Source organism: Caretta caretta, chromosome 7 (genome assembly GCF_965140235.1).
Source record: "Caretta caretta isolate rCarCar2 chromosome 7, rCarCar1.hap1, whole genome shotgun sequence".
NCBI lineage: Eukaryota > Metazoa > Chordata > Testudines > Cheloniidae > Caretta > Caretta caretta.
In genome coordinates, this window is record NC_134212.1 from 56,341,741 (window position 1) to 56,368,674 (window position 26,934).

At 56.6% G+C, this 26,934-nt stretch overlaps 1 protein-coding gene across 4 annotated transcripts; it reads right to left on the reverse strand.

The window, feature by feature from the left end:
• Positions 1-25,873, reverse strand: NFKB2 (nuclear factor kappa B subunit 2). 4 transcript variants are annotated; one of them, XM_048856954.2, is made up of 23 exons: positions 25,676-25,873; positions 12,441-12,504; positions 11,928-12,006; positions 11,286-11,326; positions 10,890-10,988; positions 10,356-10,507; positions 9,113-9,219; positions 8,523-8,681; positions 7,733-7,837; positions 6,893-6,978; positions 6,504-6,642; positions 6,207-6,326; positions 5,811-6,029; positions 5,448-5,589; positions 4,683-4,797; positions 4,028-4,235; positions 3,413-3,582; positions 2,837-2,939; positions 1,992-2,224; positions 1,047-1,116; positions 738-910; positions 547-658; positions 1-423 (listed from the first exon to the last, which is right to left on the reverse strand). In XM_048856954.2, the coding sequence occupies exons 2-23, from the start codon at positions 12,459-12,461 to the stop codon at positions 284-286; spliced, it is 2,793 nt and encodes a 930-aa protein (XP_048712911.1). In that variant the 5' UTR covers positions 12,462-12,504; positions 25,676-25,873; the 3' UTR covers positions 1-283. The 4 variants fall into 4 exon arrangements, with proteins under 4 accessions (XP_048712911.1, XP_048712910.1, XP_048712908.1 ...); XM_048856953.2 differs by lacking the exon at positions 25,676-25,873 and adding an exon at positions 25,608-25,626; XM_048856951.1 differs by lacking the exon at positions 25,676-25,873 and adding an exon at positions 13,719-13,759.
• Between the last annotated feature and the right edge of the window lie 1,061 nt (positions 25,874-26,934).

The window sequence follows — 26,934 nt, forward strand, 5'->3', positions numbered from 1 at the left end:
TTCTAGGAGTCACACCCTTTATTCACCTAAACCAAGAAACCTGATGAGGGATCTTTAAATAAGAGCAGAGAGGGGGCTGGGTTCTGCACAGCAGGGCCTGCCAGGCTGCGGCCAGCCCTACCAGAGGAGAGTCGAAGAGGCATGGGCAGCCCATTCTGGGGCCAAGAGGCACTTGTATTCAATCCGTGGGCAGTGCGGGGGCTCCGAGCCTGCCGCAGCTCTTTCCCTCCAAATTGTCAGTCACAGCCGGGCTACCCCGGGACCAGAGGGAGGCACCGGCAGGTCAATGCACCTGCTGCTGCTGGCTGTGAGGGGGCTCACCAAGCAGCTCAGCAGAGGGCAGCGGGTGCAACTTCTGCGGTGGGGCCGGCGGCTGCTCCTCTTCCACTGACTGGCTCCCATAGGCACTGTCCTCCTTGAGCTCTGCAAAGAAAAGAGCCAGCATGGTAACAAGGGCAGTCGGGCCCCTCCTGAGCGGCAGCCCTAGGGAGAGGTCTGAGACACTAGGTGTGCGCTGCTGGCCCCAGGGCCTGCCCCAGCCCTTACCTGTGCTTTGCAGCTTGTCAGCTGTCTCTGCTTTGCGAAGCATCCTCACTCCCTCGCTGAGCCCCATGGAGTCCAGTGCCTCCATCAAGCCCCCCAGGCTGCCGCCAGCGAGCTGGGGAGAGAAGGCAGTGAGAGTGGGCTCGGCAAGGGGGCCGAGGAGAGGAGAGGGGTTCCCCGCAGGGGGGACTCACCTCATAACTGAGCAGGAGGCTCCCGCTGGGGGAGGCTGTGTCCTTGTACGTCTCCACCAGGCTGCGCAGGCCCAGTCTCTGGGCCAGCTCAGTCCAGTCCGAGCCGCTGCGGTCCTGGTTCAGTAACTGCTCCAGGCCCTGCAGGGTGTTGCTGTCGAGTGACAGGGTGGTCCCTGGATGGGGAGAAACACATGAGCCCATCGATGGGCCCAGCCCCGCCCAGACACCGTGCTGCCACCCCAGCATGCTCAACCCCCAGAAGGGAGGGGTGTGACTAGGGGGAACCCAGCAAGGGAGGGGGCTGCTCACCTGGCCTGGGGGCAGCAGGCTGCTCCGACTCCGGGCCCTGCAGCGAGGCATGCAGCAAGATCTGCCGCACCTGGGAGAGACGCATACAAGACTCCTGAGCTGTGTCCCGGAAGCATCCCCACAGCCTGTTCCTCCCCCATTCCCTCACTGGGCTCACAAGCGCAGGCTGAGCTCCCCCAGCAGAGTGGGGCTTCCAGCACTCCCCAGAGAAGATGCAGGGAGTGGGAGCACTAGTGTGGGGGGAGAGCAGAGGCAGGGAGCGAGCCCACACGCTGCTGCTCTGCTGGCCTCCGACAGCACCACAGGCCCAGGAGAAGGTCCTGGGACCCCACCCTGCCAGAGCTGCAGGTTCAAGGGGCTGCAGTGCAGAGGAGCCTGGAGGGCAAACACTCCTCTCCCCACTCCCAGCTCTGCCACCAGCCCCCTACCCGAGGCTGCCATGGGGACCAAGGGCTGAGCAGGGCCCCCAGGTGGCCTGGGCAACAGGAACACCCACTACTGCACAGAATGCAGGTGCAGCCTTCAGGGTGGGAAGCAGCCATTGACAGGGGGGCCAGCATTCCTGCACTGGCCCTTACAGAGCCCAACACCCACCTTGGAACCTGGCACTGGCCTCGCCAGAACTCTGGTCAGACCAGCCCCCAGACCCGTGTCTATCATCTCATAGAGAGCCCCACATCCCAGGAGTGTCTCTGGGACCCCACCTCACACAACACTGCGGTGCCAATACCTGCCACGGAAGAGCGAAACATTTGTCCTTTAGCTTCTTTTGATGGGATTCAGCAGCTGGAGGGATGGCAGAGCTGCCAGACTTATGTGCCCAGCCAGCACTCTGGGACGCACTGCTCCCTCGCAGGGCAGCTCCCTCCCCAAAGCCAACCCACCAAGGGAGACCCATGCTCTTGGGACTCCAGTTCCCCTGGTTTAACCCCTGATGCTCTGTACCTTGTGGCTCCTGGTTAAGTCAAGCGGTGTGTGTCTCCGCCGCTGCCTTGCACCCCGAGTGCCAGGCTCCCTGCTTCTGTGCTCAGCAGCGGTGCTGGTATCTGTGCGCTCTGTGTCCGAATCTCCCAGCTCCATGTCTGCCTCCTGCTCCTCGGGCCCACTGTCCGTGTCGCTGCTGGCTTCAGACGAGGACGACCTCACCGGCTCATCGTTCTCACAGAGGACATCCCCTCCTGGAGACGGGGGTGCGGTCAGAGCCCAGACAGCATGATACCCAGAAGAGGATTTGGCCCCCCCCACTTGCCCAGGCCACGGCTGGCTCAGATCCCAGTGCCCACACCTCCTTCAAGTCACCCGTCTCCACTGTGGGGCTGGGACTCAGTCCAGGGATGGTCGTTCACACGCCCTCCCCAGTGCCCCCATTAGGCAGCCTAGCTTTTCAGGCCTCGGCTTCCATTTCACATCCCCCTCCTTGGGCCAGGATTTGGGGCGACTGGCCTGGCCCAGCATATGCAGCGGAAGGATCTCACAGCATCACTTCAGATCTCATTCGCCCCAGAGGTCACCCCCAGCCCAGCCAACAGAGCGCCCTCTGCTGGAGTTACCACTTCTGTCTGTACCTCAGCTGGCCTCCATCTGCCACCTCCCACTGGCTGGGCCAGTACCACAAGCAGAGAGCCCACCCATTAGCCCTCCTCTGGAAGCAGTGGCTTGGTGGGAGGGCCAGACACTGGGGCACCAGGGAAGAGCCTGCCTCATTATGCTGCAAAGCACCAAGCACAGCTCCAGCAGGCAGCAGCAAGGGCTGCTGTGATTGCCAGTGCAGGGGAGCAGAGAGGAGCTACCTGCTTTGATGAGCATTTTGGTGAGGATGGGGGAGCCCAGGCCTGCAGCCAGGTGCAGAGGGGTGTTTCCAGCAAACGTCCGAGCATTGACGTCCGCTCCCAGCTAGAGAGAAATGCAAGAGCCAATGAGGAACAGGCAGCAGCACTGCACCGAGAACAGTCGCAGCCCCTGCATGCCGGGCGCAGCGCCATGGGGGAAACACTGGTTGGTCTAGCGCAGCCATGTGCTCTCTGGGCAGCAGAGAGCCCGGGGACAGGTACAAGCCCTGCCCCGCACAGAAGGGCCAGGCAATCACGCCGCACAGGCAGGCCTGCTGGCATGCCAGCCTATGTGCTAAAACCACATACAAGCTCCAAGGGCAACCAACCGAGCCAGCACAAGACAGTTGGGGGCACTTCTGAACCCGCTGCCCAATCCCACACCAACACCATGGGCCCCCCTGCAGCCCAACCGAGGAAGCTGCCATTCTCATCCCAAGAGCCCAGCCTCCAGGCAGACCAGAGCTGGGAACCTTGACCCCATCCCCCACACACACTCCCGGACACCCTGGAGCTAGAGGGCTCCCTGCCCAGTACCTTCTTAACCAGGTGGCCGGCCACGTTGAGGTTCTCCATCTCCACGGCCAGGTGCAGGGGCGTCCGGCCACCTTGCCGCTCCACGGCATTCACGTCTGCTCCCATCCTCACCAGCAAGTCCAGGCAGGCCAGGCTCTTCACCCTCACAGCCAGGTGCACGGGGAGCAAGCCTGGAACAGGGAGCAAGCTTTAGCACCAGCAGGGGGCTGTCACCCCCTCAACTTGCCCCACAAGGAGGACGTGTTTCCCCAGCAGGGCAAGCTTCCCCCAGCCCTGCCCTGCCCCAGAGGGAGTTCGGCCTCTGGCCCACGCTGGCAAGGGCCTTTCGCGATGCAGACATGTGGCCATTGCCAAGGGCTCGGAGGTTCATGTACCAGGACAAGCAACTTCTGTGAGGTGGGGGTGGGCTGCAGGGACCCTCCCTATCTCATTTCACACAGGCCACTAAGCCTGGATTTGAACCAGTGACCTACAGGATCCAGGCCAGCTTTGGGGCTTCTGGCCCTTTCTTGGAAGTCCAGCCCACTGGGAGGCAGAGCCCTGCTGAGAGCCAGTCTGCCCTTTGCTCAGTATCATCCCATCCCGAGCTCTCCCCTCCCTGGGGTCCCCTCTCACCATGATAATTGGGTGTGCTGAGCAGACAGGGGCCAGAGGAGTCCAGGTGCCCCAGCAACGTCTTCAGCATGGCCTCATCGCCTGTCTGGAGTGCCAGGTGCAGCAGCGAGTTGCCGTAGCGATCCAGCAGGGTGGGGTCTGCCTGGGCCTGCAGCAGTAACCTCACCACCTGGTGCTGCTTGGTGATAACTGCCAGGTGCAAGGGAGTCTGGGAGGAGAACAGCCAGCTCAACAGGGGGCCAAGAGCAGCGGGATACTCTCGAGCCGACAGCCCCACTCCCTTTGCTCTCACAGCAACAGCCCCCAGCCTGCCTACCACACTGACACGTTCCACACCGACAACGCAGCCTGATCTCCCTCCGGCAAGCGGGGGGTGCTTCAGCCCAACCTGGGATACGAAGTTTACAGACCAAAGAGCCTGCTTCCCCTGGGAGACACACCCAGAGGCAGCCAGCTTGAAAGAACGGGGCTCCCGGCGTTGGCAAGCCAGGCCTCTGGCAGTATCTGCCATGGCCTGGGGAGCTTGGGGTCATGCTCTGCGAGCAGAGGGATGGGAAGAGGATGGCTCCAGCTAGAGGGTCACAACAGCCCTTCATCATCCAGGGAATGGCAGGAATCCTGGGAGATGCCTCGGGAGCAGATGGGGTCACTGTACCTGCTGCAAGTGGTTGGCCACGTTGATGATCTGCTGGTTGGGGATGCTGAGGATGACCTGGATCAGCTGCTCGATCACCGTCGTCTGCTCATGGATGATGGCAAGATGCAAAGGCCTGTGGGCAGGGAGGGAATGGCGAGCTCAGAGCAGCATCTCAGCGGCCACTCACTGTGGTGAGCTGGCACTGTGCTGCCCAGCTGGGCTGCATGCCCCCTCCCCAGGCCCCATGCATGCCCCAGCCCCAAACTCCCTTCCCATTGTTCCTCCATGCTGGCCGTCCCAGCAGATCCCTGCTCCCAGTGACCATCAATCAGTGTGAGGCTGCACAGGTCCTGCACCCTATGGAGCCCTAAGCCACCATCTGTGGCCCTACCCAGCTCCAGGGGGGAAATGAATTCCACATGACCTGGTCCCACGCCCTGCATGGAAGGAGCTTTGGCTTCCTGAGCCAAAAAGGGAGCTGGCTCAAGGCTACGGAGCAACGTGGAGGCGCCACACAGACACGTCTTCTCCTGGGGAAGAGGGAGCTAGCTGGTTTGGCCTAGACTCCACGTGCCAGAGCAGGGCTCTGTAGAGTCCTGGCCAGAGCTGGATCTGCCCATCCCCAAGGAGGAGGGTCCATTGGGGAGTCTCCAGAGACAGAGTGGAAAGGATCGTGCGAAAGCTGTAAGGGCACAGGCCCAGCACAAGCCCCCCCACAATACCGGAGCCCTCCACAGCTGGTGCTGTCCTCAAGCCCCTCACCCCCGTTCCCTGAGGACTCACGTGTCTCCGTTCTCATCCTGGGAGGCGGCCAGGTGCCGCTGCACGGCCAGCAGCATGCGTGGGTCAGCAGTGACCGAATAGTCCAGCAGGGCATGGGCGCTGCGCTGAGCCAGAGCCAGCATCCTCATGCTGCAGAGCTGGGCTGGAAAGCAAAGCCGGTAGTCGGCCCCTGGACAGACAGCTCAGGGACCAGCAAGAGCCACCCACCTAACTGGAATTGCCAGTCCTCCATTCTGCCAACAGCCTGTGAACACCTCTTCCCCCCCACCGCCTCCCCCGCAACACACACAGAGTGCCTTAGACCCCTCTTTCAACCTATCCCAAGGATCAGCCCTTCCCTCGCCATCTCCCCACCCACCATACCGTGGTGATGCAGCTCTTGCCGGTGGCTGTCCTCTGGAGGGCAGGGCTGCTTCCCAGTCTCCGCAGGCAGGTGCTTGCCATTCCCCTCCTCTTCCTCTTCCATCTTGGTGGCCCTGGTCATCTGCACCCCACCTTGGTAGCCGCCCACAGGGTGGGGGCCAGATGAGTAGATGTTGTTGTAAGTCAGCCCCGAGGAGTATGGATAGTTTAGATTTCCACCTGTAGACCAAGAAGGAAAGACCTGTGACAAAGGCAGGATCTGGGGGAATGCCAGCCCCCCCATACTGCTGCTGTTGGCTCTGAGGCAGCTCAGGAGGGTTGGGGTCTCCCAGGCCAGCCTGGGATGAGTAATTTGCCCTGCCATAACTCCCCATAGCGGGGAACAGCTCAACTCACCTCCACCAGAGCCAAAGCCACTGCTTCCCCCGCCGGCCCCTCCCATGTGTGAGCCCCCACCAAAGTGCTGGGGGAACTGAGGCAGCACCTTCTTCCGCTTCCTCTCCACCTCCTCCTTATCTGCAGGCAAGACACATGGGGGAGGATCAGAGCCAGGAACAAGCCCGACCTGTGCTAGGACAGCACTTCCCTGGCAGCTGCAAGCTCCTCCCCGGGGCTCAGTGCAAGCAGACAGTGGCTCCAAGCCCAGCCAAGTCAACCTGGAGAGCCGCCCCCCCCCAACCGAGCACCACTCACCTTCCACCACTGGGTAGTAGGTGAACTGCTTGGAGTCGCTCACGTCCCCCCCACGCTTCCGCTTCAGCTGCAGGAAGACAGTGACGGGGCGTTCGATCTTGGGCTTGTGGTAGGGCGGCGTGCGGAAGACGATGGCGTACTGCAGGCAACCCAGGAGAGGGAGTTATGCACTAGTGCCATCTCCACAGCCCCACCCTCCCCACGGCAACCTCAGCAGTACAGCCTGGCCACCCCCAGGATCCCACCACCCTGGCAATCATGCATCTCCAGCCCAGCAGGCAGAACGAAGTGCCAGCCACGGCAAAACCCTCATGCCACTCAGGTGGCACAAGGCCCTTCCCCAACGCTCCACGCAGACAGCAGCCCTGCCCCCATCCTGCCCACTGCACCTGCTTGTGAACATCCGTAGGGGAGAAGTCCCCGAAGGCCTGCCAGCCGTTCTCATCATCCTCGTAGAACCGCACCTCGATGTCATCTGCGGGGGTGGGGGGGAAGGGGGGCAGTTACCATGGGGGCTCCGGCAGCGCCCAGCCAGCCTGACTCCTCCCACACAGCTCAAGGACCCTGCTTCCTCCTCCTCTCCCACAGCTGCCTTAGAACCAGAGCAGCTCAGTATTCCCAGCCACTATCCTTATCCTTCTCTGTCTCCCCAGGTGCAAGGCACCACATGGCCCTGACCCCAACCACCAGCCCCAGAGTAGCCTGGTCTAGGAGGCAAGCTTCGGCAAGGATGAACGAAAATGGCTCCAAGTAACTGCAGGCCTTGGAGACAGCGTGCTCACAGGGGAACGGGGCAGAGGTAGGCCCGTCGTGGGGTTATGTTAAATAACTATATGGTTCAGATGGGCTCTCACCTCACAACCCAATCCATCTCAGGCTGCACCCCCTACTCCCTGGCAGGCCGGGCCAGAAACACATGCATCTTCCCCCACTGCCTCTGCCTCCAGGTTCTCTCAGCTCACCCACCCCGCCACCAACCTGGTCATTGACCCAAGACTCAGCCTGCTGTCCAGCCAGTCTGGCTCCACAAAAGGCTCAGCCAGACGGGAAAGAGGGAGTTCCTCAGAGCATCCTACCAAAACACGGGGTGCTGAGAGAGCCCGAGACCACACACAATAACTCGCTCCCAACCCCCAGAAGGAGCAGCACATAAGCACGCCCAGGTGGGTTTTGGGTGGGGGGGCAGAATGACAGCAAAGAACCCAACTGGCTGCTGGAAGGCTCCTTACCTTTCTGAACTTTATCGCACAGCAAGTAGACCTCGTCCCCTCCCCGCACCGAGCCAGCCGTCTTATCCATCCGTGAGATCTTCAGGTTGGAAGCCCCAGGTGACTCTGTGGAGAGGAAAGCGTTTAGAGCTCAAACGCACTGCCCAGTCCTAGGGATGCACGGCAGTAATGCAGTGGGGAGGGGTGGGAACGGGGAGAGAGTGTCAGGGAAATCTCCAGAGAGTCAAACATGAGTCATGGCAAAGTTCCTGATCTGTGACTCATCCACCATCCTCCCTTCCCCCCAGCATGCCACACAGGGAGCAGCTCCTTGCTCCCATCAGGGGTGCTGGGGAGAACAAGCACTCACTTGCCACAATTGAGCCCACCCACTGGCAACACAGCCCAAGGGAAATACCCCTTAGCTCAAATTAATGGGTTCAAGGGAAATGCCCCACCAAGCTGCCAAATGAGGATTCCCAACAAGGACACACCCTGCCCCGGCTTCCCACTCAATGGGCAAGTTCAGGGTCCAGCAAGGACGTGCCCTGAGGAGGTCCCCAGCCTGAGTATAGCTCCCTGCTTATCCTGGTAAGGCTAGGGAGGGGGCACCAGCCACATTTCCTGCTGGCCACTTCCTGCACTGTGAGAGGGGAGCTGGGTTGAGCAGAGCCCACGATCAGTTCTGGGCCATTGGAGTTCCAGGTACACACACAGCATCTTTCCCTCCAGGAGGCGCTGGGCATGTTAAATCCGCTGCGTCTTGGAGCAGCGGCAGGTGCCATTGGGTCTGGCCAGTGCCAGCACTTACTGCTGTCATGAATCGGGTCTGAGATGACAGGGTTGAGGGGCAGCGTGAAGTTCCCATTGCTGTCACGGAGGTAGGCAGTGAAACGGAGGCGCACGATGCTCAGGTCCATCACCTTCTTCAGCTCCTTTGCCTCCACCTCAATCTCACGCAGCTCAGACTCTGCATGAGAGAGGGAGCAGAAATCTGGGTTACAGACCGCCTGGCAACAGGAAAGGACTCTGGCTCAGAGCCCCCAGAGCCCTCCCTCCCCCACACCAGTACATAGCCTACACATCCCTCCTACAGGCTGTATCAGCCCACCCCTGAGTCTGTGCAGCTCCCCTGCAGACTGTGCAAGGGGTCAGGCCCACTCCAGATCCCCAGAGTCACTAGATCCTCTACAACCCATTTCTTGGTCCCCCGACCTTGATTCCCTGGCCCTTCCCTCCTTGCAACATATGCCAGACCCATGTCCCCTGCAGCCTTCCTCTCCTCTCCCCTCCCCCCGCTGCAATTCCCTGCAGCCTGTCCTGCAGCTCTCAGTCCTACTGGGCACCCTTCCTTGCTGCCTGTGCCCAGAGCACCTGGCTCCACCATGGAAGAGCCCTCACCGGTCAGTGCCTGATTTCTATTGCGTATCTTCTGCTGCTTCAGCTTGTCCTTCATGATCTCCATCATGTTCTTCTTGGTCACGTGGAGCACCCCAAGGTTGTTGAATCTGAGAGAGAGGAGCCCAAGGGACAATCAGAGAGTGAACACAGGAGAGTGGGGAGGAGCAGCCTGCCCACCAGCTATAGCACGAGGGAGGAGAGGTGGATGCTAGCCATTGAAACAAAGCTAAAGAAGACAAAGGGAGGTAAAGCACTGGGTAGCCAGTGGGTTCAGGGTAAGATGGGAGATTTGGGAGCAAGGAGGTGGCTATTTAAGGGAGCCTCGAGGCAGAAGACATCCAAAGCAGTTGGGAAAGGGTCAGTCTGACGCCAGTGTACAGACAGTGGCATTCTAGGGAAAGGCCAGACAGTCAGTAGCTTTACCTGGTGTGGAGATTAGACATGCAGGTCTGCGAGTGAGGTCATACTCCTGGCAAGTATGAGGACACAGTACTGATTTGGGAGGGATGCAGATCGAGTCAGACAAAGGCATCTGAATCTAACCCACACTAGCCTGCCGCAGGTCTAACAGTCCATGTCCCGTCCACTAATGTGCTTTGATCTCGTCCTGATTCAAAGAGGAGCAGATCAAAGCACTCTAAGAAACCGTTAACATGTGTCAACAGGGCGCAGGCTAGGGCAGGTAGACTGTAGACAAGCCATGAACTGGATTTTTAATGAAAGCTACTAGGGCTAGAGACCAAGAAGCTTAATATCCAGGAGAACCACACATATAGCCCCTGCCTCGGCCCAGCTGTGAGGAAAGACAGCTACAGCCAGCTATGAGCTCTACCTGCCTCGGCAATGGCACAAGGTTTGCCAGGTAGTTTCATGCGACGGATTAGCGGATAAGCCCTTTCCACGTGGGCTAGGCATTTGTGAAGGTGGATAAGGCACTGCCTAGAAAGCAGAGGGCTGGGGCTCAAGGGCTGCCTAGTGCAAAGCATGAGAAGTGAAGTCCATGGAATATGCTACTGTCGCTGCTAGCCATCAGGACACCTGCAGAGGATGGCAAGCTAAGAGCCAGAGGAGATCCCACGGGGATGGAGTGGTGCTGAGGACAGCTGTTCTATCTGCTCAGCACAACAGCTTAACAGAGACAATCAGAGTAACACTGACACCACCCGGTACCCACTCAGTCGCAGACAGGCTTCTGGCCAGGTGCTCGAGCAAGCCTTCCCTAGCCTTAGGCACCAGTACGTACTGTGCTGTCATGTCCTTAGGTCCCACGGTCACGATGCAATTGCCAGCCTCGTTGCACTGCTTCCCCACCAGGCTGTGAGCATGCACTCGTGGAGGGTCGCTGTGGGTCACCAAGTCCACCTCGATCCGTGCCACGCCTCCGTAGTTGCAGATCTGATGGGAGAAGGGGGATGAGAGAAGGTCAGAGCGTTCCTCCCCGGCAGGCGTGGTGCACAGGCCTGCAACCTCCATCCCCCTCCCCATGGCATTCTATCGCTGGGGTCACCGCCCCGCTTTGTTGCAGCACTGCCTCTGCTGACAGCTCCCCCGGGGTCACACTCCCCCTCAATCTCTTGCAAGCCCCTCGGGGAAGGAACAAGTCCTGTTCTCAGCACCACGAACATACAGGGCTTTCTTAATATCTCCACAGAGACTCACACGCCTCCTCAAAGCCCCAGAGCAGTCACCTCTGCACATGCAGACAAGATGCTGCGGGTAACCCCAGGTACCCACGGCCACGCAGAGCAGCACCATCTCCTACTCGCATGACACTCACCTTGACAGTGGGGTAAGTCTTGCGTCCCTTCTCACTGGATGCTCCGGGCAACCCACCATGTGAGGGGCCTTCACAGCCGTACCGGAACCGGAACCCGCGCTGCAGAACCAGAACACCAGGTCACTGCACTGCAGAGCCGCGCAGCCAAATAACCCCAACACGCCGGGCAATCAGGGGAAAAACCCGCATTTCATGCTACAGACAGTCGAGTTACCAACCTAATACACACATTACTGATCACTGGGGGGGATGGCATGAGAGCACTGGCCAGGGAAACTCACAGCTACTCCTACCCCAGGTTCTTCTAGCAGGAGGCACTGTGGGGAATAAGTGAGGAGATGCTGCCTGTGGGGAGCTCAAAGCTACCCAGTGAGAGATGGTCCACAGAGTCCTCACCTGTTTGGGCTGCTCGATGATGATGAGATACGGACCTTCGGCTGGAAAAGAGAAAGGAAAGACACCAAGTGAAGAATGCGTCTGCATGTGGGTGCCAATGGTTTAAAACCCAACGGTGGCTGAGGGGGAGGCAGGGTCAATGCTGGAGGTGAAGTCAGTTCACCCGTGCCCTGTGGCAGAGCCAGGGAGGGGTCCCACAGCAGCTGTGGGGTAACATTGTTTCTGGAAGCAGCATTAATGGGGGGTAAGAGCCGTGCTGAGGAGGAAAGGAGACAGACCAGGCCTCCCCACTCACAAGAGCCCTAAGATCACATAGGGAGGGATGGGGACCCCCAGGAACTGACTGCAGGCCAACCCCATGCATGAGACTGCAGCCAGGCATGTACAGTAGGCTCCCCACAGTTGAGTGGGGAATTCCTGCCACTCCAAGCAGAATTCACTCCCTGCCACTCTGACCCAGGATCCTGGTCAGCTTGAGAAACGATGTGACGTGAGCCAGCTCCTCGGGAATTCCCCTCTCCCTGTGCTCCTTGCGCTCTGTGTCTGTGGGTGAGGCGCCTGGAATGAGGCAGCTCCCTCACACTCACACACACACACACACACACACACACACCCTGAGCGAGCGCTGGGCCAGGACCTTACCCGTCTCCATCAGCGGTTCCTTCTGCTCCATCATGTGGGAGCTGAACTGGAAGTCGTCATAGTCGATCCCATCCAGGCACTTTATGGAGAAGGAGAGGGGGAGAGTGAGATCCTGCTGGCACCTGGGATGCAGGGAGGAGGGTGCACTCCCACATGGCAGACCAAGAGGGGGGACCCCCTCCCTTGAGCCAGGCACTGAAGTGCCACCCCCAACCCAGATGCAGCCCATGTGGGGGCCACACCCCAACACCCACCCCAGAGCCAGCCCAAGCGAGACCCTCCCCCAAACCAGAGCCAGCCCAAGCGAGACCCCCCCCCGGCCAAGCCCCAGAGCCAGCCCAAGCGAGACCCTCCCCCAAACCAGAGCCAGCCCAAGCGAGCTCCCCGCCCCCGGCCAAGCCCCAGCCCCCCACCCCAGAGCGGGCCCAGGCGAGACCGTCTCCCGAGCCCCCTCCCCCAACCCAGAGCGGGCCCGAGCGGGACCCCCCGGGCCGAGAGGCGGCCGGGACTCACCGCGTTGTAGGGCTCGTCCATGGCGGAGCCGGGCTGCACTGCGGGACCGGGACCTGGGCCGGGCCTGCGAGAGAGGCGAGCGCTGAGCGGAGCGGGGCGGGGCGGGCCGGGGGGAGCGGAGCGGGGCGGGGGGGCAGGAAAGTTGGGGCCGCGCCGCCCGGAAAGTCCCTAGAAACCCAGCCCGGGGCTGGAAATGACGGGCCCGCGCGTCACCGGCCCGGCCCGCCCCCGCCCCCGCCCCGCGGGGCCACTCCCCCGGCCCGAGCCCGGTAACTCCCCGTATCCCGGCCCGACTCCCGCTAACTCCCCCCGCCCCGCCGGGCCGCTCCCCGGTACCCGGCTGCCGCAAGCAGACCCTCAGCACCCCCTGGACTCCCCACTGCCCAGTCCCTGGGGCCACTACCCCGGGCACTCCCGGCCCCCCAGCCAGGCCCCTTCGTCCTGTTCCCACTAAGTCCCCCTGCCCCCCAAGCAGACCCCTGGACTCCCCCCGCTGCCTGTCCCTAGCTCTGGCACTTCCCAGCACCCCACAAACTCCTGCCGCTCCCAGCCACCTCCCCCCCCCCCGATCCTGCCCGCCTCCCCTCCCCCCCCCCGGCACCCTGCCACCTCCCCCCCCCCCGATCCTGCCCGCCTCCCCTCCCCCCCCCGGCACCCTGCCACCTCCCCCCCCCGGCACCCTGCCACCTCCCCCCCCCCGATCCTGCCCGCCTCCCCTCCCCCCCCCGGCACCCTGCCACCTCCCCGAACCCAGATCCTGCCCGCCTCCCCTCCCCCCCCCCCCGACACCCTGCCACCTCCCCCAACCCAGATCCTGCCTCCCGCCCCCCGGCACCCTGCCAACTCTCCACTGCCTGCCCTGAGAGGCAACTCTCCAGTACCTCCCGAACTCCCCACAGCCACCCCACTAACTTCCCCCACTCCTCAGCCAGAAAGGCTCCCTCCACACCCCCTATACACACATGCACCCAGACTCCCCCCAGCCTTTCTACACACACCGCCCAACTCCTCCTCCATCATACACACTAACCCCTGCACACACAGACTCCTCTGATCCCGACACACACACTGCCCTAAAACTTCCCCCCCACACACAAAAATGCACCATTCCCTGACTCCCTCCCACTCCCTGCCCTATTCACAACATGCTGCAACTCATCCCTCCAGTTACCCTCGCCCCATATACACACCGAACGCCACCCCACTGTTTACACTAATCACACACTGACTCCCCTCCACACACAGTCTGAGCCCCTGCATGTGTACACACACCCCTACCTTAGTCGTGTACTAGTCCGGAACATCGACTCCTCTGCACACATCCCAAAGTCTGTGAACACCTACACACACACACAGTCTGAGCCCCTCCACACATACACACACACCCCTTAGTCAGGTGCCAGTCTGAAACACTGACTCCCCTGCATACACTCCACAGTCTCTAAGCCCCTCCACACACACACACCCCTTAGTCAGGTGCCAGTCCAAAGGAGTAGCCAGCTTGCCACAATGCTGCCAGGCTGGCTGTGTGACCCCAGGGGGCGGTGCTGGGGAGAGCTATGCAAACCATTTCCTATCCTTCTGAAACACAGAGGGAGTTTTCACCTCGAGCGGCAAGAGATTCACAATCAGTCAGTCAGTCACTCCAAGGGCTCTGCAGAGACACAGAGATGGGGTTGGCCCTGACCTAGGCTGGAAACTCCAGCAACCTGCCTGCTTTCCCCACTGCCAACTCTCGCTTCTGCTCTGAGTAGCTATCCCAGCACCAGGCTCTGCCGGAGAGCCCAGCAAAGATTCCATGGCCCTTTCTATCGCGTCATGGGTTTGCCCCTGCCCCCTCCACCTAAGTCCCCTCTTCTCTCCTGCTGGTGTGCAGCGTGCTACGTTCCAGCTGGAGGGCCCCTCCACCCCAGAGGTGGCTGCATTTCAGAGGTGGCGAGATTGTCAAGTGTTTTGGGATCCTTGGCGATGAAAGGCAACAGGGATAACACCTTCTTATGCCCAGCTCCACAGGTCCCTTCCCCATGAATTGCCCCTCCAAAGACACAGAAGCCTTCACAAGGTAACACAACACAAGACTGCTAAGAACACATCTCAGACCAGCCCTATGTACATGCAACTGACCTTGAGCTCAGGGGGCAGGGTGCAGCTCAAATCCTCCCCCTCCTCCCTGAGACCTGCTGTCAATAGCTTCATATGGATAGAACACCCTCTGTGCTCAGAGCTAACTGGCACTGCTCCCCCCTCCCCAAAAAGCGGCCTTGCTCCAAAGCCACCTGCCCGTGGCCCCATCCTTTGCACCACTGCCACTGTCCCCCCTCACCCCACTCTAAGCACTGAGACAGTCCACCACAGCCAGTCCTCTTCCAAGCCAGGTCCTGGTTGTCCTCCCCCCCCCCCTTCAGACACGACCCCCTTAACAGCTCCTGCTTCCGGACAGTCGGAGTCGAGACACTCAGAACTGGTCACATCTAAACCAGCCATGGAGGAGGGGGTGTGAATGGCAAGTCAGGGCTGCTGAAGAGTGCAGGGCTGGAAACAGAGGGTGTCGGTCTAAGCCTAGAATAGGTACAGCCGGGGCAGCAGCGGGGCAAACTTCCCCCACGCCCTGTGCCAGTGACTCTCCCCTCCGTATGCAGGGTGAGGAAAGAGTTGGTCTCCATGGCGAGCTTGGCCCTTGGCTTCTGCTGCCACTGCCAGCAACGGAGCTCAAGTCCTGCCCACGGGACAAACACCATCAGAGATGTGAATGGCCAGGAAGTGGTACTGCAGATGTGGGCCAGGATCAAAGTGGAGCCCCCAGCACCATCTAGTCCTTTTCCAAATTGGTTTCTCCCCACCATTCAGTGATAGGGGCATGTTTCTGATTCTTCAGCGCTCTCATACCATGAATTTCTGAATCACTGGCTGCTGGCAGGTCCCACTCTGGGGATTTTGGGTGCGTGGGGGAAAGTGAGGGGAAGGAAGGGGATTGCACAGTCAGTGACTCATTTTCTTCAGAAGTCAAAGGGAGGATGAACTTTTCAAGGAGATTTTCCCTCTGCTCAAGGTCTAGCCACAGGCTGCCCTGAATGCATGGCCAAAGTGGGGCCCTGTAGCTGCACTTTCACTCCCGAGTCTACGAGCCTTGCCAAACTCTTCCACAGCCCAACCAGCCAACCTTGTCGCATGGAAGCACTACAAAGAGATGCTGCTCATGGGGAGGGGACCTCTGTAGAAACCTCTGGGGATGCAGTTAGGAGTCTGAGAAGGATCAGGGCTATTTGGCTGCAGGCAGACTCCAGCATCACAAAGCAAGCCTGGGACTCAGCGGCTGCTCAACAGAAGATTATGGGTGCCACAGAGCACGGGGTAGCATATTATGGCCACCCCCTCACCTTGCTCTGAAATTGGGGGAGACAATCTCCAGCAAGTCAGATCTAGGCCAGCCCATCACAACAGGCTTGGCTGCCTGATCCATAGGCTGATAGGCTGTCTGCACTGTATGGAAATTAAAGGACTGCTGCAATTTTTCATAAAGGATAGTGGGTGGGTTGCACCAATGTCCTTGGGGAAAATGGATTTCCCCCATCCGTTGTTTTATTCTACAGAGATTCTCCTGAGTGCCTTCCAGCAGTGCACTGAGTGACGTACTAACATCTGTCACGCGGTTGTGTGCCATGGAATATTCTTTTGGAATATTTTATCATCTACACACATGTATTGCTCCATATTAGAGAAGGCAGGTCAAAGAAACGCACCTGGCTCTTGGAGCAGAAGGCGGTGGTGGTGGTGGGGGTCTGGGATGGTCCTTAGATCCCGGGGGAGTTCATTCCACAGTCTTGGGCCAGCCTTGGAAAAAGTCTGGCTCCTGCCCAGACAAGCTTTACCCTTATCATAGAGAGTTCCACTGTGCCAGAGGAGCCAGGTTGTCAACCACGATCTTCATCTGGCATTTTATGCTCTTTTAGATACCCTGGGCCCAGGCCATGGTGCTCCTTGAAGATAAGGCCAGAGACCTTAATTTGCTATTCTACAGAAAGCAAGGGTAGGGCTGCGCTACACGCTAGAAATGGTTGGATTTCAGTGATGCAGCCTGTGTAAGCACTTTGGGTTCCTTCAGGATGAAAGAGACTACAAAACCAGAAGACGATACGCAGCCTGGAGCAGCATCCTTTTCCATCTGGTGCCTGATGTGCCATCTCCTGTCCTTGATCCCCTGGTCTCTGCTTCCCAGACATACACTATCTAGTTACTTCCCTTTGTAAGCAATTTTCCTCCCCATCCACCTGCAAAGTAACAATTTACCTCTGGTAAGATACACATTTTGAGGCTGGGGTGAGCTCCTAGGCATGGAGAATACAGAGAGCCAGGAGTCCAGCTACTGAGTTCTGGGTGTGATACAGGTGCCGAGAGCTACAACATCAAACTTGCCAGAAGAATTTCATTTCCCTGGCCTATTTTGCACGGATAGAGCAAGCGCCTGGAGCCCCTTGGGAGAGCTGGCAGGGCAACTGAGAGCCTATCAGCCACATAGCGCCCTCTGCAGGATAGCACAGCAACTGCTGCTCTGACTGTCCAAAACCAAACACACAGCTCCAATTAAGGGCCTGCCAGTGCCAAGTAAAGCTGATTAACTGTTTCACGCTTGCAGCTCCTATGAATATGACCCTGTATTCCAGGTAATATTTTTGCAGCCGCTTCTCAACATGCTGACTCATACAGTTTATCATCCTCCAGGAGGGAGCGGAATGCATCCCATGCACGAGATGTATACCGTAAGAGCGCCCAGAGGCTACAGGGATGGATGTTTCAGAGACGCAGACACAGGGGATGATGCACAGTCCCAGATCCATTGCTGAAGTACCTGACGTATGCGTAGAACTAGCTATTCCTCTCCTATCTGTGCATCTTACCCCTCCTATGGGGCCTCCACACCATTTATCTTTACTGGATATCTTAACACTGATCTCAGCTCATGTCTTATTTATCAGCATCCTGCTGTATTTTCAACCTATCCTACACAGATTCACCTGGCCAACCCTCTACTCTGTCCTCCAAAGAGTTCATGCAATAACTAACTGCAAGTACAGGAGCAGCAAAGACCCAACAGGATCCCACTTGGACACCAAGAATGACTGCGTTCAATGTTTTTCATGGTAAAGGGAAAGCTACTTATTTTATAGTAACTGGAGTTCTCTCGGATATATGCTCCCCATGGGTATTCACTGCAGTACTCACTGAGGACAAGGGTGCGAAGACCGCTGTGCCAAACATCCCAGGAATGAAGTTTCCTAACTTAGAATCATAGAATTGTAGGACTGGAAGGGACCTGGAGAGGTCATCTAGTCTAGGAAGGGACCTGGAGAGGTCTTCTAGTCTAGTCCCCTGCATAGGGGAACTTCCTGGGTGGCATGAGGTTTCTGGTAGAATACCGGCAGATGGACGGACTGATTCAGGTGGAATTCAGAGAGAACCTTTGTGATGAACTTGGGATATACCCTTACGGACACTTTATCCATATGGAATATCATATAGGGTCCATCATAGAATTGCAGGACTGGAAGGGACCACAAGAGGTCTTCTAGTCCAGTCCCCTGCATGCAAGGCAGGACTAAGTATCACAGACCATCCCTGACAGGTGTTTGTCTAACCTGCTCTTAAAAATCTCCAATGACGGAGATTCCACAACTTCCCTAGGCCAATGGTTCTCAAACTTTTTTTTGGTGGACCACTTGAAAATTGCTGAGGGTCTCAGCGGACCACTTAATGATCTTTCCAAATGTTGTTTGTACCGTTAGCTAACTATTGTAAAGCGCTTTGGATAAAAGTGCTATATAAAAAAAACTTAATAATAATGAACTTTTTTTGTTCAACAAATAAAAGCACACAACTCATATTTTCATATCAGTAGTCTTACCTTTCTAATGCGATGGATGTGTCCTCTCTCCCCCACCACAGCAGCCCCCGAGCTGGGGCTGGGAAGGAGTGGGGGGTCTCTCCCTCTCTCCCCTGCCGTGGCAGCCCCCGAGCTGGGACTGGGAAGGATGGCCATCTCTCCCCAGCAACCGCAGCCCTGAAGCTGGGGAAAGTTGCTTCTTTCTCTGGCCACCACAGCCCTGCACATCCTAAATTCCCCCCATCCCCTCTTCTCACCCCACTGCCCCCTCCCACCTACTCCCTATTCCCACCAAGGCCACCACCTCACCTTACGTCTTCTCCAGGGTCCAGGCACCTAATTAGTGGAGCCACGCCTACACTAATTAGGTGGATGGCACTTCATTCTCTTGTGTGCAGCTACCCAGGTGTGCAGAGGGAACTATCCGCAGACCACCTGAATGGAGCTCGTGGACTACTGGTGGTCCACGGACCACAGTTTGAGAACCTCTGTCCTAGGCAATTTATTCCAGTGCTTAACTACCCTGACAGGAAGTTTTTCCCAATGTCCAACCTAAACCCTCCTTGCTGCAATTTAAGCCCATTGCTTCTTGTCCTGTCCTCAGAGGTTCAAGAGAACAATTTTTCTCCCTCCTCCTTGTAACAACTTTTTATGTACTTGAAAACTATTATCATGTCCCCTCTCAGTCTTCTCTTCTCCACACTAAACCCACCTAATTTTTTCAAACTTCCCTCACAGGTCATGTTTTCTAGACCTTTCATCATTTTTGTTGCTCTTTTCTGGACTTTCTCCAATTTGTCCACATCTTTCCTGAAATGTGACGCCCATAACTGGACCCAATACTCCAGCTGAGGCCTAATCAGTGTGGAGTGGAAGAATTACTTCTCGTGTCTTGCTTACAACACTCCCACTAATACATCCCAGAATGAGGTTTGCTTTTTTTGCAACAGTGTTACACTGTTGATTCATATTTAGCTTGTGATCCACTATAACCCCCAGATCCCTTTCTGCAGTACTCCTTCCTAGGCAGTCATTTCCCATTTCCCGCTCTACGGAAAATTGTGCAACCGATTGTTCCTTCCTAAGTGGAGTACTTTGCATTTGTCCTTATTGAATTTCATCCTATTTACTTCAGACCATTTCTTCAGATTATTTTGAATTTTAATCCTATCCTCCAAAGCGCTTGCAACCCATCCCAGCTTGGTATAGTCCTCAAACTTTATAAGTGTATTCTCTATGCCATTATCTAAATCACTGATGAACATATTGAACAGAACCGAACCCTGAACTGATCCCTGCAGGACCCACTCGTTATGCCCTTCCAGCTTGACTGTGAATCACTGATAACTACTCTCTGGGACCGGTTTTCCAATCAGTTATGCACCCACCTTATAGTAGCTCCATCTAGGTTGTATTTCCCTACTTTGTTTATGAGAAGGTCTATGCGAGATAACATCAAAAGTCTTACTAAAGTCAAGATATACCACATCTACTGCTGCACCCCATCCACAAGGCTTGTTACCCTGTCAAAGAAAACTATCAGGTTGGTTTGACACAATTTGTTCTTGATAAATCCATGCTAACTTGGATCTGTTACTTATCACCTTAGTATCATCTAGGTGTTTGCAAATTGCTTGCTTGATTATTTGCTCCATTATCTTTCCGGGTACAGAAGTTAAGCTGGTCTGTAATTCCCCAGGTTGTCCTTATTCCCCTTTTTATGGATTGGCACTATATTCGACCTTTTCCAGTCTTTTGGAATCTCACCCATCTTCCATGTCCTTTCAAAGGCAATCGCTAATGCTTCAGATATCTCCTCAGTCAGCTCCTTGAATATTCTAGGATGCATTTCATCCGGCCCTGGTAACTTGAAGACATCTAACTTACCTAAGTAATTTTTAACTTGTTCTTTCCCTACGAACAAGTTCATATGAACTGCAAGCTCCCCTGCTCTCCTAGTGATTGCCATTGGGAAGGCTACTTTCAGGGATAGACAGAGAAGGGAGCAGGAGGCCAATGGCTCAAATGGCAGATTCATAAGAGCCAGCAGCACTAGGTTAACGTCCCAGTTAGGAGCTAATGCCAATACTGAAGGGAAGGTTCTGACAAGACCTCTCAGAAATCTCATGGTTGTAGGATGGGAGAATATTGAGCAGTTGTCTATGGGAGCATGGAAAGCATTGATTGCTGCCAGGTGCACATGCTATGAGCGAATGGGTAAACCCAAAGATTTTAAGGAGAGGAGATAACTTAAGAAGGTAGAAATGTAAGTGTTCCGTGGAGCTTTGTGCAGTGCTGGTACCAGCTTGATAATCTCTTCCATGAGAAAACACTATGCCATGAAGTGGACAGCTTTCTGCCATTACTGAGGCTGGATTGGACTTCCTCCAAGCACTCTCTATGCTCGTCATCCATCCAAACACTAGGCTGGGAGGAGGCACAAATGCTAGAGAAGCTGCAGACAGTTGTTGGAGTTCCATCTTGAGCCATGAGCGGCAGAAAGAACTGGAGAGGTAGGCGGTCCACAGCATCCCTTATGCCCTCGGTTCAGCGCACAAGAAGGTGCAGGGCACAAACACAGCTAGTGATCACGCTTCCGGTCGTGGATGCATGGAGCGCATGTGCAACCCTATCGTGAATACCCATAGGGACCACCACTCAAAGAAGAATATTGTTTTACTATGAAAGTGTGGCAAGGAGAGATCCCCTGACCTGACAAAAAGGAGATGAAAGCCCTCAACTGCAGAGCAGTCAAACCCTCCCCTCACCATAGGAGCACGTAAGGGGACCTGATTACAGCCAACATTCACTGTGCCTAAAGCATTCCCTAAATTCTCCATCCATTCACAGATGGAAGTTACATTTGTTCTGACAAATCCATGCTGCCTACTTTTTAATCCTCCAATTATTTTACTTATAAATCACCAGCTTTGTTCATTGACTTATTAAAACAGTTTGTTCCATTATCTGTTCTCCCTACTACCATCATCCTCCCTGAATTTCTCTGACCACTGGCTCTAGGATTGCCTTTCCCCCATCCCCGGAACTTCACCCACCCTCCACGTGTTCACAAGTCACCAGTGGAGTCAGTACTACTTGAGCCCGTCCCTGCGGCCCTCCAGGGCGACTCCATCCGGGCCTGCCGACTGGCATGCATTCATGGGGACCGGGGACAGTACCTTTGCTATGAGTGCTTAGCCAGCAGACAGCTCTCTCCAGATTCAAGGCATGTTACAAACAGGGAATCAACTTGCAACCCTCCTGTGGAATCGGGCAGTACTAAACCCTTTCAGTGAGCAGGGAAGTCAAGGCCTTGAGTTGCCTGAGGCCACAGAGGAGCAGGTGTTAAAGCCAGGCTGAGAATGCAGGCTCCTAGCACCACGCTCAGTCTACACCCCTCTCTCATATCAGCCTGCTTCTTCCTTGGTTTCTCCCCTGTCCTTCTCGCTCTCAGGGCTTGTCTACACTACCGCGCGGCGTCGATCTAAGATATGCAACTTCAGCTATGTGAATAGCGTAGCTGAAGTCCACGTACTTAGATCTACTTACCGCGGTGTCTTCACTGCGGTAAGTTGACAGCTGATGCTCTCCCGTTGACTCCGCTTGCGCTTCTCGTTCTGGTGGAGTACTGGAGTCCACGGGAGAGCACTCAGCAGTTGATTTATCGTGTCTATACTAGACACGATAAATCGAACCCCACTGGATCGATCGCTGCCCGCCAATCCAGCAGCTAGTATAGACAAGCGCTCAGTGCATTAAGCTCTAGCACAGGGGTGGGCAAACTATGGCCTGGGGGTCACATCTGGCTCTTCAGACGTTTTAATCTGGCCCTCGAGCTCCCACCAGGGAGCAGGGTCGTGGGCCAATGGGAGCTGCAGACAGGGCAGCGTGCAGAGCCACCTGGCCGTGCCTCCACATAGGAGCTGGAGGAGGGACAGGCTGCTGCTTCTGGGAGCTGTTTGAGGTAATAGCTGCCCAGATCCTGCAGCCCTGACCCCCTCCCATGCCCCAACTCCCTGCCCCAGCCCTGATCCCCCTCCTGCCCTCCAAACCCCTGGGTCCCAGCCCTGAGCACTCCACCCCAACCCTCATCCCCAGCCCCACCCCAGAGCCTGCACCCCCCCAGCCAGAGCCCTCACCCCCTCCTGCATCCCAACCCGCAGTTTCGTGAGCATTCACAGCCTGCCATACAATTTCCATACCCAGATGTGTCCCTCAGGCCAAAAAGTTTGCCCACCCCTGCTCTAGTAGCTTGTCCAGTGAAGGCTGCAGCATGTTGCTATTAGGAATTTCCTCCTTTGCCCTGTTGTCTAGGGAGTCTGTCAAACCTCTGGCACAGGCCTCACTTGTAACCATTAGTGAACCCCAACCCACTGCTCCTGGGCAGAATCACAGCCCCCTTCTCTGCCCAGCCTCCCAGTGCAGTAACGCCCCAGCTTTTTCACAACCCCCCAGGAACAGATGCATGGTCATTTACCCCTCCTCAGTGCAGTCATAGACCACTCTCTCCCCCAATGGATGCAGTATACTAACCAAGGCCATTGCACAAGGTCCATCTCCCCGAAACACCACCAGGGGTGGGGATCCACAAGGGGTTATTCCCTCATGGGCAGTGGCTGTTCTTCAGTGGAGTTGCACTGCTCTTCGGGCATAAAGGGGCCCTAGAGAAGGGAGAGCATTGAGCTGGTTCCCTCAGCTCTTCCTACTTCAGCTCTGCGTCTCGGCTAATCCCTATGGCACGTGGGTGATGCATTCACTCCAAGCCCACCCACCCACATGTATGATCACCAGGGTTTGCCATCCATGGAATTTATCACAGCTCTCCCTGCCCCATCCGGGGCAACTCCTTCATTTCCCTAGATCCAGCATCCGGCCAAGTTACCATGTGTCCCGGATTCTCCAGGACTGTTCCATGTTCAGGTTGGCCACAGGATATCCCAATCCCAAATTTCAGCCACTCTTCATGAGGGGATTGCTGGGCTGCTATTCAGGAATCTTGGGGTGTTTCTCCCTACCAGCTACCAAGGGCACTGCTGGTCCCTCCCCAACAAGTGTGGTTCCAGAAGCGTCACTTGAAGAGAAGGGTGGATATTCTACCCCTTTCCAGCAAGGAGAGAAACTTCTCACCTCAAAAATCCAGGGCAAGTCACGGGCTCAGATTCTTCCCCCTTGCAAACCACAAGCTCAGAGACCTGAGAAGCAGTCTGGCACCCCAGGCTATACTTTCAACTGTTACAACACGGGATCAGACACAAAACATAGGACCATAATTAAAGCCATGTACCAATCCACCAGATGCAGGACTGCTAGAGACAGACACCAGGTGCCTTGAAACCAGGAGAGAGATGGGAATGGAACCCCTCAAACCTTCTCAAGCAAATCCACCTGTGGCCTCCGCAAGCTCTTCTCAATCCCAAATGCAAGCCTGCCACTGAAAGACTCAAAGATAAACTGCCTTCTAGACACCCTGCCTTGTCACCCTGGCCCACCCAGGAGGGCCTGACAAGGGATCCAAGACATGCCCCAGACCTAGGGTGACAAAGGACCTTCAAGTCCATTGAGATTAAAATGTTAGGAACTTCCAGAGCAAGGCCAAAAGCCTCCACTACCAAATGAAGTTCTACTTCACCAGCTCAAACCCAGACCAGATGACGAACACCTCCCAGCGAGGCAGGACAAAGCACAGTGAGCCTTCCTGCCCCTAGGAGATCAATAGACCCCTACAATCAGCCCTAGAAAGACTTTGTAATTCACCCCATTCCACTCCTGGACCCAACCTTGATAGCAACTGACTGGATAGGACTAATCCTCACCTCTACATGTGAAATTCTGCAATTCCTCTGCACACAGGAATGCTTCCAGTGAGGGCAGAACTAGGGTTAGCTTGTCAGCACACACAAAAGGGGTCCTCCGCTTCTGGTGCAATTGCAACCAAAGCAGCACATGCACCCAACCCCCTCCTCCTCCCCCCCCCCCCCCCACACACAGCACAAAAGGGTGCTGGCAAAACCCTGGGGAGCACAAGCCTGCCTTTGCTGCCTTCCCTGCAGAGCCAGCACAGCTACAGGAGGGAGAACTGTGCACTCTTCCTTGTGCATCATTAGCAGAGCTGAGTGCTAAACTCCAGTTAGTTAGACTTGTGCTTGTCCATCGAGACCAACAGGGATCCACAACTTTACCCACATATCCTTTTCATACAGGAGCTGAAAAGATCCCAGCGTGGTTCTCAGAGCCCGGGCTGAGTCTGCAGGGCCAGCAGATAGAAAACCATTCTTTCTACTTGTGAATTGACCTCATTTGGCCTGGAATCGCTAATAGAATCAATGCAGGACCCCACAATGGCATCTCACCAGACACTGTGCAGAGCAATGTCAACACTATCAACCTCCAGCACAATGGAGCTGGCAACCCCACTCACGTCCAGACCTGACACAGAACCCTAGACAAAATCAAGTCAGACCTAAGATTCCCAAGGAAACAAAACTCTACACTGTACTGCTGGGCCCGCAATCTAGTCTGTCCCAGGCACTAACCAGAGGTTAACACTAGCCAATACTTTAGCACACTAGAACATAGAAGACACAGGCAGACCTTCAGCAAATACAGACTCAGTGAACAGAGGAAGAGGCACAAAGACCAGTGCGAAATGGGAGAGGGAGGAGCCTGCATCCAGAGCGAGGAAAGAGATGAAGACAGAGAAATGCTTCTTACTCTGACACAGAGCGTGTGGAGAGAGGGGACTCTGGGAGGAAGCAAATTTAGCTAGAACACGGAACACACACAAGCATGACGACAGTGAAAGGCAAGGCTGCCAATTAACGGGCCAGGAACGAGATAACAACAAAAGGGATTTGTTACACGCTTGGACAATAACTGGAAATGAAGGAAAGAATCCAAAAGTAATCTGCGCCCCTCCCCAACGTGCCAAATTAGTCAACTGACCCCCCCAAATACCCTCACCCCTATCCCCGATGCCAAGCCAGCATCCTGATCCACTCCCACACCCCACCCTGACCCCCAACAACTCCTCCACATACAACCCCTGCCCTAGATGCTAGGCCAGCACCCTGATCCACCCCACCCTGACCCCTAGTACCCCCACCCTCCATATGCAGGCACCAGTCCAGCACCAGGATCCACCCCCACCCTGACCCCTAGACACAGGCACCTGCTCCCGGTGCCAAACCAACACCCTGATCCATGCCCTCCCCCGCCATGCAGGTGCCAAACCAGCACCCTGATCTTCTCCCACACTCCACCCTGACCCCCAACAACCTCTCCCCACACACCTGCCCCAGGCACCAGTCCAGCACCCTAACCCCCTGCCCGGAGCCGAATCCAAGGCCCGCAAACTCACCCTGCGGCTCCTCGCTCCCGCTGGCCCAGGAAAGTCCCGTCTCTGACCCCGCCTCCTGGGGATTCCGGAGCCCGGCCTCCTGCGCCACGGGACCAGCCGGGGCGGAGCCTCCCCGGTCCCGGTCCCACTCGCGTTCCAGGGTGCGCGGGCCCCACCAGCCCGGGGACCCGGCGCAGCCCCCTTGGGAGGCCGGTCGGAGCGGAGCTGCAGCCGAGCTGGGGGGCCGAGCAGAGGAGCAGGGAGCCCGAGGGCAGGCGCTCCCCTCCCCTTGCTGCAGGAGCTGCTTTCACGGGGCGGTGCCACTCTGGGCTTGGACTCCTGCAGCCTGAGCAAATTGCCCCGGCCTGAACTTTGCCCCTTTCCGGCAAAGAAGGGAAATTCTCCTCTCCCTGTACGGCTCAGGTGGGCCACCGACCCCCAGCAGGCTGGGGTGGATGCACCAGCCAGGTGTCCTCGGGGGAGGGGGGAGCAAATCTGGCGATGCCCCACCAACCCCGGCAGGACCTGAGTTCCACCCTTCCCCGGGGCATATAGGGAGCAGAACTGCAGCGTCCTCCCCAGGTCGCAGAGTGCCCCAGAGACCACCGCCTGGGAAGGAAGCTGAGGCCTCAGGAGAAGGATCCTGCAGCGCACAGGCCGCACCCTAACAGACTGTCACCCAAACATTGATCAAACAACATCCCTGGGGCAACACCAAAGAAAGGAACGAGGAGCACTTGGGGCATCTGAGAGACGAACACATTTATTAGGGCATAAGCTTTCCTGGGCTAAAACCCACTTCCTCAGACGCATGCAGTGGAAAATACAGTAGGAAGATGAATAGATATACAGAGAACATGAACAAATGGGTGATGCCATACCAACTCTAACGGGACTCATCAATTAATGTGGGCTACTGTCAGCAGGAGAAGAAAAACTTTTTTCTCTCAGAGTTGGTATGGCAACACCTATTTGTTCATGTTCTCTGTATCTCTCTCTCTCTTCCTACTGTATTTTCCACTGCATGCATCAGATGAAGTGGGTTTTAGCACGAAAGCTTATGCCCTAATAAATTTGTTAGTCTCTAAGGTGCCACAAGTGCTCATCATTCTTTTTGCTGATACAGAGTAACACGGCTGCTACTCTGAAACCCGTCACCATGGAAAGGGAGTACCAGGAAAATGACATATTTGGGGTGGGATTTTCAGCCGTGTCGGAGTGACTTACAGCCTTTCCCTGGGACTGGTCTGTGGTGCTTTGGAAAATCCCACTCTTAAATG